General features: G+C 33.6%; 1 protein-coding gene across 1 annotated transcript; it reads right to left on the reverse strand.

Annotated features, from left to right (window-relative positions):
• Positions 1–6,439: 6,439 nt before the first annotated feature.
• Positions 6,440–15,209, reverse strand: LOC111796453 (GTP-binding protein-like protein). Its single transcript, XM_023679061.2, has 11 exons — positions 14,871–15,209; positions 14,029–14,217; positions 13,848–13,901; positions 13,380–13,490; positions 11,885–11,947; positions 10,478–10,732; positions 10,195–10,341; positions 10,087–10,114; positions 9,533–9,603; positions 8,636–8,695; positions 6,440–6,852 (listed from the first exon to the last, which is right to left on the reverse strand). Exons 1-11 carry the CDS (start codon positions 15,087–15,089, stop codon positions 6,784–6,786), a joined length of 1,266 nt encoding a protein of 421 aa, XP_023534829.1. The 5' UTR covers positions 15,090–15,209; the 3' UTR covers positions 6,440–6,783.
• Between the last annotated feature and the right edge of the window lie 1,384 nt (positions 15,210–16,593).

The following is a 16,593-nucleotide window of genomic DNA, read 5'->3' on the forward strand; positions in this document are numbered from 1 at the left end:
AATGGTTAAAATTATATTATATTGGTTCTCGTACTAACGACTTGTTTTATTTTTGTTTTAATATTTTTAATAAATCTTGAAATAACATCTATGGTCTGTTAATTGTTGATTTTCGTATTTTATTTAAGAAAATTATTGTTCTTGAACTAAATTAGATATATATATTTTTAAGTGTATGGACTAAAACGGAGGAAAACTCGAGGTATAAAGATGATAATGATATTTTAACGACGAGATCCTACATCAATTGGAGAGGGGAACCTCTCTCGTGCAGACGTATTTTAAAAATCGTGAGGTTGAGAGTGACACGTAACGAGTGAAAACGAGCAATGTCTGTTAGTAGTGAGTTTGGACTATTACATTAACCTATACATATTTAGATAAAACGAAACGTGTGGTGTAAAGACTAAAGCGATATTTTATTTTCACACATTAAATATTTAGATGATGACAATCACATTTGCCTTAGTTGCATAGTTTATGTTATAGCTCATTTTTACGTTTATTACATCAAATAATTCGATTAGAAGAAACGTCTCGAAATAACAATAACGACCCACTTATTAATTAATGAGAGATTTTCATCAAAATGATACTTTTAAGAGTAAAAATGGATCGGTGATTGGTTTAAAGGTTAAGATTGTTGAGTAGAAGCTAAACAATACATGTTGCCATAATTTAATGAAATTTACACAAATTTATGATAAATAATAAAGGAATATGTCGTTTCCAATATAGTGTTAGAGTCATACCTTTAACTCAGTCATGTCAATAGAATCCTTAGTGTCGAACTAAGAAGTTGTGAGCCTCGAAATTATAGTCAAAAGTGATTTAAGTGTTGAATAAAGGGTGTAGTTTATTCGGCTCCAGAGAACGAGTCGGGCCTCGATTAAGGGGAGGCTCTATGGTGTACTTTGTTCGAGGGGAGAATTGTTGGTATAAGGCTTTTAGGGGAAATCAAAAGCAAAATAATAACAGTTTATACTCAAAGTGGACAATATCATACTATTGTGAAGGTTCGTGGTTCCTAACAACGTTATGAAGGAATAAAAAATAGACTGCAAAGGGAATCGTAACAACACGTCGATTACACACCAGAAGTTGGAAAATAATGGAAGGCAGACAATGCCTCCTGACCTAATCGTGTGGAGAAGCGGTTTAGTATCGAGCAACGCCCTCGAAAAGAATCCATTTTTTTATTTTGATCAAAAAAAATTTAAAACAATATATCTAGTACAATAGATGTGGATATTTTTTTAACCATATATTTTACCAATAAAATATAAATAAATAAATAAATAAAGTGTTTGACGGTAATACCAAGATTAATTGGGGCATTCATAATGAAGATTCCGCTTTTAAAAAAAAGTAGGGGTTGATGCTTAATGGTGTAATCAAAGCTAAGCTAACGACCTACTGCCATTTAAATGCCACATCAATGACACACAAACAAACAAAACTCCTACCAGTTATTTAAAAATTACAACAAAATAATAATATATATATATATATATATATAAAACTTTCAAAAAAAAAAAAAAATTATAATTCTTAAAACTTGGATTAGATTTTAAAAAGTAAAAAGTGAAAAATTAATTAAAATTTACCTAAAATAAAATGAGATTTTGAGATTAATTAAAGTGTTCCAATATATTAGAATAATATTTTTAACAATAATTAATTAAGATATTTAAAACATGATAAATTAATTAAAAGTTAATATAAACAAAAATTAAAAATTTTGGATTTACACGGACCATATTTTCAATAAAACTCTAAGCTTTTAATTTTGTATCAAATAAATTAATAATTTTAAAAAAAATCGAAAAAAAATCTATTAAAAAGTTTAAAGAAATATAAAATATTTTTTTAAAAATGTAAAGACATAAAAATTAAAAAAATTAAAATTTAGGGATTAAATGAATAAAAAAAAAAAAGTTGGGGGAGATGTCGATTCACCAATAGGGTAGATTTGAGAGCAAAGAGAGGTTGGACCCTTTGGCTCTTGTGGTGCTACCAAAAAGAAAAACACATGCTAATCATTACGTTTTAAGAACTTATTTTATTTTTGTGCCTTCTTCTCTTCCCATCAAGTGGCTTCAATAATATCATTCATTATATATATTTATAATTCACATATATAATTTTTTAATTTTTTTTATTATAAAAGAAAGCGATATAATACGTCGACTTAAGCGTTTCACTTTTGGTGGTTCAATGTTTTTGAAAGCTTCTCGATATGGTTATCCAAAAAGGGAAAAATCATTAAAAACAGAAAACAAGTCCAAAAAGTAAAGTATATGAATAAGTGAAGCTATGGATTCTTGCATCTTAAGGACTAGAATTAATAGTATTTTTTCTTTATCAAGATACTCGAGATTCTATTCTTTTATATTTCTATATATAATTCTATATAGACACCAAAATTTGACCATTTGAGGAATTAAGCTAAATGTAGATTGGTCGGTATGGACTTTTCTTTGTTGGCTTTTATGATTATATCAAGCGTTTTTTTCAATGAATTTAGACTTCTTTTTGCACTATTTGTTTCGTTAATTGGTTCGAAATATGTCCGAAGGAGTTCACGACCCCTCCATCTCCTCCGACGTATGAAGAGACTCACCCAACCTAAGTACCAAGCTTGAAAGATCACAAACGTTTAAACGATTGAGTTTTCCACAAAAGAATATCTTCATACCTCCTAACCTTTTCGAAAGACGCGTCCAACCCCGACGACCAAATTTGAAATACGACCACGGAAGTCTTAAATCATAAGGTATTTTGACACAGGGATCTGAACCAAAAACTTGATAAAAAGATATCCTAAAAGCCCCATGATTTTGAAAAGAGAATAATACAAGAAAATGGCACCGAATTTGAAAAGGATGGAAAGAAGTGTGTAGTGAAAAGAGTAGTAGAAAGAGGGTAAGAATGGACTGAAAATGGGGAATGCATGAGGCGCAGTGCCCCACAGAAATGGCCATTTGACCGAGAAGATTGTCGTGTAGAGTGGAAAAACAAAGGGACTGCACGTGCAGACGATATTTAGAGGATCAAATTTGATGCAGTGTACATAAAGAAAAGATACAATTGAAGGCCACACATGGCCCACCAGCTTTAGCTTAACCACAGACATCCATTTCTTCCATTTTGCTCGCACATAGAGAATTCGGTGCATGAACTCTGCTCATAATTCCCATTCCCTAGCTCTCGTTACTCCCTCTGACTTTTTCTCTTATTATCCATTCAAACCTCTCTCTTTCTTCATTTGATTCCTATAATTTGAAAATATTCTTGAACTTTTGTTTGGTAGATCGAGTTTCGAAAGTTTTATTGGGATGTTAGTTTGTGATTTGGTTTGAAGGTTTATGATTTGTAGGAGTTACGGGTGCATTTGGCATGTGTTATGATAAGGAACAGTTTGTACCTATTTCATCGGTTTTCACAGGACTACTGTCTAACACTACTACATTTGGTTGTCATAAATACTTGTAAGATATTGAGTCTCACCCTATTTTTTCCTTTAAGTTATCTCTCGTTCACGGAAGAAAAGGATGCCCTTCTCGTAAGTTTTTTTGGCTTACTTGAATCTAATCTCCAACCTCATATTTATAAATATCTTCTATCATAAAAAATCAGCGCCTATATTATAACTTCTCTCGGTTGAAATGGGTCCGTGAACCAACCAAGAACATGTCCTAAATTCAACCTATTTAAACTAGATAAAACCAAAACAAAGTTATAATCTAACTAGAGCCAAACCATTCTAGTTAAGTTATACCAGACTGGGCTAAATCATGTGCATAGATGGAAATATATACATACATCTATATCATTATCCCAAAAAATAATTAAAAAGGGAATCTCCTAATTACAAGAAAGGGAACATGAAATCTAGCAGTGTATGACGATGTCTCTACTGCCGAAGCAAGCATGGGCAAAATGCAGATTTTAATGAGACTAACTCTTTTATAATTTCTATGCATTTGATGTGTATACATAAAACAGATTACTTTATATTAATATTTTATCACCTTTCTGCTCCTAACAAACATGCCCCATCATCGAAGTACTAAATTACTCGTGCCTAAATAATGCTAGAAAAGGCAATAATGAATTTTTAAAGAAAATAATAATAATAATAATAATTAAAGAAATTCTATTTCCACATGCAGCATTCCTCGACTAACCAACATTTTTCTAAGCTGAAATCAAGACTCTATTAGAATTATGACAAGGAAGAAATTCGTGGTAGCAAAACACAGAATTTTCTATTATAAATAATTATGTTGTTGAAGAAAAAGAAAAAAGGTTATGGTAGTTTTGGTCAAGAAAAGATCATTGTCTAGCATACACAATTTACCAGCCTACAAGACATGGACAAGTTACTTGCCTCATATGGCCAATGATACTTATGTTTCACAGACACCCATCTAAGAATATAATAAAAACTTGGTTTCATGTCCTTTCAACATATATTTTCAAAGTATTTAAATTAGTATTTGGAGTCTTAAAAAGCATCCATTTTAAATCATATTTGTAAAAGTTTAACAGGAAAGTAATTCACGGTGAAAACATTTTAATGCAAATTTATAACAAAATTTTAAGATATTTAGTAAATGAAGTATCATGCTAAAATTTCGGTTGAAAACAAAAATGAGATAAAAGATGAAAATGACGGAGTCAAAATAGTCAATTTTTAAAAGTAGATCAAATTGGACATTTTGAAAGTATTAAGAACTAAAATGATCATAAGACCAAAATGAACAGAAGCGAAAAAAAGTATAGAGACAAAAGTAGTATTTAAGCCTAGAAACTATCATAATTGTGACAAGTGGGTCGAAAGTACCAAAGTTTAATTATTGATTTCTTTCATTTTCAAAATGGTATATTCAATTTTATGGACTAACTTTTCTAAAGGTGCACTTTTGACTAAGGCTAAAGCAAATTTAAAAACTTATCTAGCAAGAATAAACAGCCAGGTCGTGTCTTGCTTAGAAGCAAAAAAGAGCATTGCTATATACGTCTTCTAAATATCGCTAATACAGTAAGACATTGAAGCCAAGCAAAAATCACTATTTGCCAATGACTAGCTATCTAGTTAGGATAATGATCATCTCTCAGGACATTGACATCATCAATAAGAGAAAGTAAAAAAAGAATTCATTATCAAAGATAATTCTATGAGAATAATGCACATACCTGTTTCTGTCCAGCCAAATTTCCCCCGTTGATTTAGATCTTGAAACCACTGTACAATCTGTTAGGTAAGATAATATTACAATGGCAAGAATTATCGAGTAACAAGAGTCCAGGGAACCTTCAAGATCTATCAGGATGGATGAAGTTCAAAATTGGGATATCTTCAAAGATCATATTAAGGACATGAGTAATTTTGGAAGACAATCACACATCACTCTGCAACTAGTTTAAAGTATAAAGTTCCAGTTCATATAAACTATAAAATGCATAGCGGGTTTGAGTGCCTTTAAAATTATTTTTGTCGGGTTCAAACCACACTGAATATACTTTTAATCATTCAAAATCAATTTGATGTATGGTTTCGCATTCTAAATGCAATTAAACATCAAAATTAATTTTGAACAAGAAAAAAAACATATTTTCAAGTGATTTTAAACCTGACAAAAATCACTATAAATTCAATTCAACATAGTGAACATGTGAGTGACTATGACACCTACTGCCAAAGATGCTAATCAAGTGGCTTCCACTTTTCTTTACAGCTCTCAAACTCAACAGTTGGAGATTGATAATTCAGGATTTACAATTCCTGATAAAAACTCTTTATCATTCTTAAACACTTAAAAAATCATTTCAAACATACCATTAATCTTCTTTACTTGAATTCGAGAAGACCATAGAAATCGAAGAACACAATATGGAAACTTTTGTACTACTATCATCTATATTTAGTCACATCACCAATATTTAAAAAAGAAGAATTTATTAAACTAAATAACAAACAAACAAACAGGGCAAATGGGCTTTTCCTTCTTTTGGTCTTGGTAGTATGATTCCATCGACTATCACTTCAAACTAGACTTATCTAGAAAGGAACTGGACAGTTCGCTTCCTTGTTCTTTAATTCGTTATTATTAGAATATTTTCTAGTAATTCTTGTCTGGCTTTGGTAGCTTTGGTATGTTTTATGTATGGCCTAGTCTTATAATCCTAAAACAAGAACTATGGTACTAGAAGTTTTCCTCAATCCTAAAACAAGATATTGTATTTCCTCTTTGTTTCAGTAAGTTATCCTAAGGTCTCCTTACTGCGACGTCCATAGATCTTCTTAGAAATTTTCGCTTGGTGTGATGAGTCGGATCTGTCATCAACCTGCTAGCTGAGGTTAGATTTTGAGTCTCCTGATAACTAATCAACACTTGCCGGGTAAGGAAAAGGGACTAAGGGATTTGAAGAATGGAAGAAAGGAACTTTAGTGTTCGTACATAAATCTTGAGTCAATACTAAAAGTTACAGATCCCCTTCCCACCACTAGGTACCAACCACTCTCCCTACCTTTATTATGTGTGTAATTCTGCCTTTCGTAGCCTATTTATATCTGTTCGTGCAATAAACTATGCACTCTACATTCAAAATTGTCAACTCATACTTGGCTCCCATTGACCAACAAAAGACGAACCCAAACAATGAGAATTCCCAAAAGCATCAAATGATAAATCAACTTCAAATATTCAACCTTGCATAAAAAAAACGCCACTATATTTTCTGCTTCTTGGACATCTTGGTCAAACTCAGCAGCTGCTAAACATTGAAACGAAAGAGCATGACATCCCCTTCCTGCACAATATATTCTTTACCCTCAGCTCTCAACTGCAACAACATAACATGAAAGCTTCAGTGAGTGAGTGAGTGAGTGAGTGGAGGAAGAGGAATTACTTTCACTGTTCATGGAATTAAAACGCAGAAGCCTTTAAACACTTCCATTAGGATTTTTTTCGAGATGGACTGCTATGTTGTCATTTTACTACGAGTGAACTTCTCAACCAATATGGCTCAGACACAGAACTACTTAAACCTCCTTACAATGTTAACTAAATAAACTTCCTTTTGTTGGTGTGCTCCTTGAGACTTCGAACTTTAATGACCAGGCTTTATGTTGTCATCTTTTTTTATAGTAGAAGCAAAGTGCTTCGGGTGAACGTTAAGCCTTAGTTGGTTTCTTTGCAGTGAATGCAATAGAGCTTCTGAAGGTATAGAGAAGGAGCATAGTGCTCTTTGAGAGTTCCTGACTTTTGCGATTTGTAAATTGAAGGCGCTAAATAAAGCTGTGCAACAATCCTCCTTTAATTAAGTATCAAATACAGGGCATTTTTGCAAACTCCATTCGGTACCACTTAGGACGATTTCTTATCTCTTTGTTGGTTTTATGTGTGATCCTTCACTAACATAAAGTTTTCTTTGTTCTTTCTACCAAAATAAATTTTGTGGCAGGGAAAATCAAAATAATGAGAAGTTGAGATCACAAATCACGTGCAATTCTTGTTTTCTTACAAACCAAGTAAAAATAAAAGATCACATGCAGTTCAACAGGTAAGAATAGGTCAAAATAGATCATAATAATAGTAAGTGCATATACAAACCAGTAATTAGAAAGGACATAAATGTTCCGCATAAGAATCAAGGCATAAAATTTAACTTGCAGTTATTTCCATAGATAGATTAATTGAAGGGAAAATTAGTTAATACAAATTTCTGCTCCACATACCCACACTTTTCTAGTAGGCAACCATCTTCATCAAGAAAAATGGAAGTACAAGAACACAGACACAAAAACGAATAGGGCCTCAGGTCATCAAAAGGCAACAAAAGAGAAGAAAACAACCAAGTCCTAGTTACAAGAAAACATCCCAATTAACAAAAATCATAAAAAAGGGGAGCATCCTGAACCCAAATAAACCCTTTTTTTTTTCTCTTTTTTGTAAGAAACTGAGTTTCATTGAGAAAACGGAAAGAATGTATGGGAGTATACAAAATATATATATACACACCAAGACCAAGCTAATAAATTATTATAAAAAAATTGATTAATGAACCCCATAAGGAAGCATTAAACCTCACTCCCTCCCACGTGTCCTCCAAAGACTTCTTAATCCAAATACTGTCATTTTAAGGAAAAAACTAACCCAATACACTCATAATTTATTGACAAGGTTTATCCGTATTGGCGATTGATAGGTGAATTATCAAAGACCAGATTGTCATTAAAATCAAGAAAAATATACATTTCCTTCATTTACTTCGCATAACTATATCCATCTTACAAATTTGGCTATTCATAGACATGACACAGAATTATCGGTCATTCTATTTGTAACATTGCATTTCAGCAACTTTTACCTTAACCTATTCCTCCGTCATATGAGAATTGTTTGAGAAACAAGGTGGCCACAAGCTATATCCAGTAGGCTATATCTCCTAAGCTATATGTTAAGCTTGAACTATATTATTAACTGAGCTACTGTCCACAGTAAATACTCCATGGACTTGAACTTAGTCATGCACTTAATTCAAAGATCTTGTACCATAAATATGCCATGTTGTATGCATACCATTTTAGAGTTCAAAACATACAGTAACGAAACTACCAACTTACAAGTCCTTTCTCCCTTGCTGCAGAAAATGAACCCGCAGCAACAAAATCGTCATAAGCCACCTATGTAAGTCAAAAAAAAAAAGTCTAAGAAAAGGAAAATCTGAAGACAAGATAAAAGAAGAAAAGAGAAGCACAGAAACATGGATTATCATCACCGAAAATATAGACCATGAGTAATTAAAGATACGAGTAAATTCTTAGGCTTGTTGAACAGGCCTATTGCCAATTGACATTTAGCATTAGTTTGTTCATTTGTTTTCTCTTTAAATATAAGTTAACTGATCTGTATGAAGATAAGGTAACAATGGCATTATTTAATAAGTTGTACAATAAAGCTTGGTATTTCTTTTCAGTAAAGGATAACTTTAAACTCTTATTAGAACATTCCATTTTTCAGAAATTTAGAATTGACAAGAAAAAATTGTTTCAAGAACTTTGTATTTGATAAATTCACAAAACCATAATATGAAAAATTTAGGATGATAACTACTACTTATTCATAACGATAGAAGCATACAACTTTTTTTATTTTTAGTTCAAAGAAGCCTCCAATTTTTCTCCCTCAACTTGCAGACGGGATTTTGATGGATATACTTAGTTTTATTAGTTTACTTGTGTTTTCTTTTTCAGCTAATAATTTAAAGCTAAATGCGACAGGCTTCTTTATTTTCACAAGAAAAGGATATAAGTTGGACTGAGAAAATTTAACTCTTCAAACTTTCGATTTATTAGGCAGAAAACCTGGGGGGGGGGGGGGGTGTTGTGTATTAGTGGGATAAAGTGAAGGATCCTCGTGAATCTTGATAACTTTGGTGGATTTACGGAGAAATTTGGTTATAAGGGGCAGAAGAAAAAGAATATAGATGAGAGGATATACAATAAGACTTTTAATCTCACCGTCTCTGCGCGAATGAACCCTCTCTCAAAGTCCGAGTGAATGACTCCAGCAGCTTGTGGTGCAGTCATTCCTAAATAGAAAATAAAATAAATCTAAACAATTGAACACCGAGAGTATTCAAATCATGCATAAACTATAATGCTTAGTTCATAAATAAAAAAATCATGCAAGTGTTTAGCTTCGTTAATCCTGATTGTAACTAAGCTCACATGTAATGAGTATGAAAAACAAGTTAAATGATAAATCCAACTTAACTCATTAACTTTAGCTATTAAAATTAAATTTTTGAGATTAGTAGCAATTTAACAATACTTTTTTTTTTTTTTATGTATACTTTCCTTGTTCTCCCTACGAAAATTCGGTTTCTCATAATATATATATTATTAGGGCCAAGTATGAAAAATAAATAATAAAAATCTGATTCGACATAGAGACCAATTAGCATACATCAAAATAGGAATTTTCCTTCAGCACACATAATACACGCATGTTAGGAGAGAAGAATCAGGTCAATGTCAATTAATTTCCTCAAATTAGTAGAATTGAAGCAAACCTGAAAGTATGGTCCAGGCTTTTGTTTCCTGTAAAGGCCCCACAAACGATCTCTCAGTTAATATAAAGATTGTAAACCAAATACTAAAGTAATTGTCCAAAACCCTACCTTTTCACCCGAAGTAAAATACGTACGGAGTCCCAAAAGGTTATAGGTTGCCCTTATAAGATTTCCCAGGCCACTTTCACTTACACCAAGAGATTTTAAATATTCAACCCTCTCTTCTGATGGAAGTTCAGAAAGCTCAGACTCAACCTGAAAATATGACGCCCCTCAATTCAGATTTTCATCAAACATTGTCAATGGCTTTTAGTCTATTTCATTTTGCAGAAAATTATTGAGACTTGAGAGAGATATTTTTAGAACACCCAAAAAATTGTCCCAGCCCAACCTGTGCAGAAACTGTCACTATTCCAGATTGCAACTCTGAAGCAAGACTCATAACTTCTTCAACATGAGGATTACTTGCAGGCTCCGCTAGATCAGATTCTGCAACATTGGCCACATATATGACCGGTTTCATTGTGAGCAGGCAAAGATGCTTTATAGCATCCTTTTCAAAATCTGTTAAAGTTACTGATCGGGCTGGTTTCCCATCCATAAGGACCGTCTGGATTTTTTCCAATGCAGATTTCTCGGCTTCTTCCTTGAAGATATAAGGGAAGAGAAAATAAGTTTAAGTAATATGCGTGAACCACAGAAGGGTAAAAAGAAAATACGAAGATACGGAAGCATTATTAGGAATCATGATGATCTAAGAGGCAAATCAACAGAAATGTGGGAGATCGGATCCAAGAAGACACTGATATAGGGACACTATTTGTTAGGAAGGACACAAGAGATGTAACATATCCATGAATTATATCAAATTCTAAAGATAAAAGAACTTTAAATACAAATTTACTGTCGTATGGTTATCATAATCTATATTGCATCTTAATGTAAACTCGTTGTACATTAAGTTATTTTTTCAATAGGAAAGCAAACACTATTAAGAATTTCAAACAACAGTCATTGGACCAGCCTTTGATGTTAAAGTTAGCAACCTTAGTATTTAGTTCCTTTATTGGAGTATTACATTAATGCATACACATCTTGTAGCCACCTACGTCCAATGGAATTTAGATTAAATGACCCGAAGGTTTGGGTTTGTTAATTTACCATCTTCAAAGTTTTAGCGAGGGTTTGTTACTTTCCATATCAACAGAGCACCACTATTTCTCTTTTATTCCTCTTCTTAAATTTTTCACGAGGCATGGGATTTACTTTTCTCACGGTAATCACTTCAATTCTTCATTTCTTTGCTTCACTAATGTTTTCTATTATGGTCCTGAAATAGTCCACAGAAGACTAAGCCCAAGCAGATAAGTGCCTTACAAAGGCACGTAATTAGTCGGGATGAATTTGATTGTCATTATAAGGACAAGAGCAAGCCTGAGCAAACATTTTAATTTCAACATGAATGCCCTCAAAGCATGCCATCATTTCAGTTCTTGACATATTTGATTTGGGTTCCATCTTGTACTTGAACTGAATTGACATTTTCAATAGCCTCAACTAAAGGGCCTTAGATGCCTGCTATTAATTAGGCTTTGAAATCGAGTAATTTAATTTACACCTAACCTTATCTTTCCATTGCCAATGACAATTCTTCTTTGGCCAAAACATTTTAAAATTCAGGTTAGATTTTTACAAACAAATTTAATCATACTTTGAGAGCAGTCTAATAGTTAATTAAGCACATCAATATAGGAAAGTATAATTTATAGCAACAAGCAGGCTTGTGAGATAAACACACCTTGACTTTAGACTGTGAATCCCTTGCCTTGCCTTTCTTGAGCTTCTCTAATCTCTTCTCAATCTGCATCTCTTTTAAAATGTACAATTTAGTTTTGATCAGATCATCAAAATGACAGAGCAAGGAGACGTCACATTCAATGAAATCCAATGAATTAGTCACACGACATAGATGGCAGAATAGCATGAAAAAATTTATGCCAATGAACCACATTGTAAGACAATGTCCCAAGGGTTATCTTTCTCCTCCGTAAGTAGCACATACATTTGTATGCATCCAATATAAAATTCAACAAGAAAAACAAATATTAAACATTGCTTAACTGATGCACCCAACTAAGGGGATGATCTAAATAATTATGTTTTTCACTTCTATTTTAAGCTCAAAAGTAGAAACCGAAGCGGCAGCATAACTAATACATAGTTCTTCAATTTTTATAACAATCTCCTTTGGCATGGGTTGGGAGGTCCCTTACTTCTCTCTTTTCACCGAAAGTAATTTCTTAAGAAAGATACTGGTAATAATAATTTTTGCCATCTCATCAAATCAGTAGCACTCAAATTAGACGCCCAACAATGGCCCTTTCCCCCAATATCTGTCTCCTCCGGAACAAAAGTTCAGAGACTAGTAGCCATCTTGTCCTCCACTGTCATTTTCCGTACAAGGGGTGGTCTTTCCTCTGCAATATGTTCCAGCTAGCTTGGTGTTTTCCTTAAAATGTGAAAGATGGCTAGCAAGAGTTGTTGTCTGCTTGGTGGTTCAAAAAGAAAGTAAGGGTGTTGTGGAGTAACATTACCAGAGCGCTTTTTTAGAAGATTTGGATGGAACGAAATAGCAGACTTTTCTCATATAAGACTTCTTCTTTTGATCTCTTTTGTAAAAATGTCAGCTTACTACCTCCACTTGGAGTGCCTTACACAATTCTTTTTGTAACAAGCAATGCTCGCTCATCAATGTAGATTGGAGGCCCTTTATTTTTTATCCTCCAAACTAGGCTTAGGGACTGACTACTCATCCCTAAGGCTCCCTAAGGCCTTTAGGCTGTGTGTTTCTCTTTTGTATCTGTTTCCCATAAAAATAAATAAATAGAATGGAAAAAGTAAAAGGCACTTAAAACAGCTGTATCAACCCAGTCAGAGGACATGCCATCTCTTCTTCAATCGAACACGAGAACTTTTTTATATACAATACTTTTAATCGAGTCATAAAAGCTCTAGCACGATCAGCTCTATGTTATCATAATGAACCATCAAGGAAAGAAGAGATCGAAGAGGGGACAAAATGCAAACATCCAAACAGCTTCTAAGACAACTCTTTTTTTTCTCCGTAGAACTCTAAAGCATGGGATCTCATCAAGTTGCCCCCTTTTCCCATATGAATCTATGATGAATTAAGATTGTTGGGAGAAGAATGCAAAATTTTGCATGATTACAGCCTGCATTCCGAAAGAAGCAAAACTTGCATTGAAATATATTAAAGGTTTCAATGACATTACCTGGTCCAGATCTGAAAAAACAAGCTCTAAGTTAATCACATCGATATCAGTTTTTGGATCAATTTTCCCATTGACATGAACAATGTCATTGTCTTCAAAACAGCGCACAACCTGAAACAATAATAATAAACTCTCTATCGGTACAAAATTTTGTACTGAAAAACGCAAGAAGCACCCAGATTATACTTAGAGCTTCCATGGCATTGCTTAACCTCATTGACATGCACGCGTCTTACACAACAGAAAAATAATATAAGAGAATGTGTACGTTGAAGTATAGGAAGAAAAGCTAATACAAATTTTATAAAACAAACAAATAATTCAACAAGTTAAAGTATGTTCTTTAAAAAAAATGATGTACATTTTTTATCTTAGTTCAAAGTCGCGAGACAATTGATATTGCAGAGACATAACCAGCGAGTTCATCTGTTATGAGGAAAAAACTAAAGGATCAAGTAGAGAAAAAACCTGAAGTATGGAGTCCACCTCGCGAATATGGGATAAAAATTTATTTCCCAATCCCTGCAGTAATAAAAAATGAAGGAAAATTATTGTTATTATTATTTAATCCTATAATTACCGCGACTGATAGACAAATAAAAAGGAGATGCATGATGAGAAAGAACAATGAGGTGAGAATAAACATTACCTCTCCTTGACTGGCTCCTTTCACTAACCCAGCAATATCTACAAATTCTATCGATGCTGGGACCGCTCGCTGAGACTTGCTGAGATCAGAAAGTTTATGGAGACGGGGATCTGGAACTGCAACTACTCCTACATTTGGCTCTATTGTACAGAAGGGAAAGTTGGCAGCTTGAGCCTTGCCATTTTCGACCTACCAAGGTAACATCATAAACAATGGGTGTCATGCGAAATTGATATAAATTTCCTAGTAGAAGTATAAACTATAACATGAAGCTATCCAATTCACAAGAATAGATAAGTAGTTCGAAGTTAAGTAAGCTTTCACAATCGATTACAGAACAGCACACTATTTCTCGGAAACGGCATGATTATCATCAGTAAAATACAAAGTATGATATAGCTTGCATAAAAAATTGTTAAATCTTATTCTGAATCGACTTTTTCAGTTAAAAAATATTGAAATCCACCACGCTCATCATCCGAATGAATATTTAAAAGCTATCATGTCAAACTCTTAAGGCGTAGCCTAAACATGTGAGTACGCGAATCAACCGCTATTAGTGAATAAGGAATTTAGACCATAGAAATTCGAAAATCCACAGAGAGCAGGGATTTATGAATGGCTACTGTTTATAACTACCTACAGTAAAATCCAATAGTTCGCAACAACTCCTGCTTCAAAAAAATCACAATCCACTGACTATAACAACAACTCCACATCGGATTCTTCAATGTCCATGGAGTTTTTTTTCGAAAGTAAACAATCAGCTCCATGGCGCTAAATCCAAACAACATCAAATTGAATCATAAGAGACATAGAGAAAGCATCGGAGATTAGCTTACGACGGCATTGAAGAGAGTGGATTTTCCAACATTAGGGAGGCCAACAATTCCGGCTCTGAGGCTCATACTGATCTTGGAAGAAGAAGAGAAGCGTCGGCCAACCACCATAACACGGTCGAAATGAGAAGCTCTGGAGAAGAGCGAGGGAGTTCCGAAGAAGGAGGATTTGGAGGGGAGAAGAAGAGAAGGAATAATGTGAAAGCAAGCTGTTCTAGCCATGGTTGCCGCCACCCGCTGCAGCTCCGGGACCAAAGCCGAACAGACAAACCGACGGCGATGAAGCAAATAGTTATCGCGGGGAATGAGATTGAAAGGTGCAAATTGAGAGATGTCATGCGCCAAGCCAAATGGTTCACATAAGCCCGTTGGGCCTTCATTTTCCCTCCCTTTTTTTTTTTTTCCCCCTTTTTTCTTTAATTATATTTATACTTAAATTGATTAAAAAAATAAATTAAAATTTATATTTAATTTTAGAGTTTCTACAGGTAATTATATTTATACTTAAATTGAGCTGTTACAAATAATATCACAGTTAGACACCGAGCAGTGTGCCAGTAAGGACGATATCCATTACCTGTGGGCTCGAGCTGTTAAATGATATCATAGTTAGACATCGAGCAGTGTGCCAGTAAATACGATAAGGACGATATTCTTTACCTGTGGGCTTGAGCTGTTAAATAATATCATAGTTAGACACCGAGCAGTGTGTCAGTAAGGACGATAAGGACGATATTCATTACCTGTGGGCTTGAGCTGTTAAATAATATCATAGTTAGACACCGAGCAGTGTGTCAGTAAGGACGATAAAGACGATATTCATTACCTGTGGGCTTGAGCTGTTAAATAATATCATAGTTAGACACCGAGCAGCGTGCCAGTAAGGACGATAAGGACTATATTTGTTACCTGTGGGCTTGAGCTGTCACAAATAATATCATAGTTAGACACTGAGCAGCGTGTCATCAAGGACAATAAGGACGATATTTGTTACCTGTGGGCTTGAGCTGTTACAAATAATATCATAGTTAGACACCGAGCAGTGTGTCAGTAAGGACGATAAGGATGATATTTGTTACATGTCGGTTTCAGCTGTTACAAATAATATCATAGTTAGACACCGAGGAGTGTGCCAACGAGAACAATAGGGACGATATTTGTTACTTAGGGGCTTGAGCTGTTACAAACAATATCATAGTTAGACACTGAGCAGTGTGCCAGCAAGAACGGTAGGGGAGATATTTGTTATCTGTGGGCTTGAGCTGTTACAAATAATATCATAGTTAGACACCAAGCAGCGTGTCAGCAAGGACCATAAGGAGTATATTTGTTACCTGTGGGCATGAGCTGTTACAAATATTATCTTAGTTAGACATCAAGCACTGTTCCAAGAAGGACGATAGGGACACTGTAGAAACCTCTCTCTAATAAATATGTTTTAAAATTACAACAAAAAAAATATTTATAAACTTATTTTCTAAAACATTTAAAAAAAAATATATATATATATATAACAAACATAAATTTATATAGACTAAAATTATAATTTAATCCACTATTAATTAAAAAAAAAAAAAAAAACCGCAGTTGTCAGATATTCACAAATTACAGTTAAAGCAAATATAAATAGAAAAACAAATGGTTTAAAAAAAAGGAATTTCCAGGACGAACTCCCATTTATGTAAAATTAAGACACGAATAAATAAATTTAAAACAGGAAAAAAAA

Source organism: Cucurbita pepo, chromosome 6, assembly GCF_057944985.1.
Source record: "Cucurbita pepo subsp. pepo isolate OVF chromosome 6, ASM5794498v1, whole genome shotgun sequence".
Lineage (NCBI taxonomy): Eukaryota > Viridiplantae > Streptophyta > Magnoliopsida > Cucurbitales > Cucurbitaceae > Cucurbita > Cucurbita pepo.

Bases quoted from the DNA above. Each gene is read 5' to 3' on its own strand.
- LOC111796453 (XM_023679061.2), bottom strand. From the start codon at position 15,089: ATGGCTAGAACAGCTTGCTTTCACATTATTCCTTCTCTTCTTCTCCCC. The intron at 11,948-13,379 runs GTAATGTCATTG...AAAGAGATGCAG, and splicing joins TTTTTTCAGATCTGGACCAG to ATTGAGAAGAGATTAGAGAA. The intron at 10,115-10,194 runs GTAGGGTTTTGG...GGGCCTTTACAG, and splicing joins ATTTTACTTCGGGTGAAAAG to GAAACAAAAGCCTGGACCAT.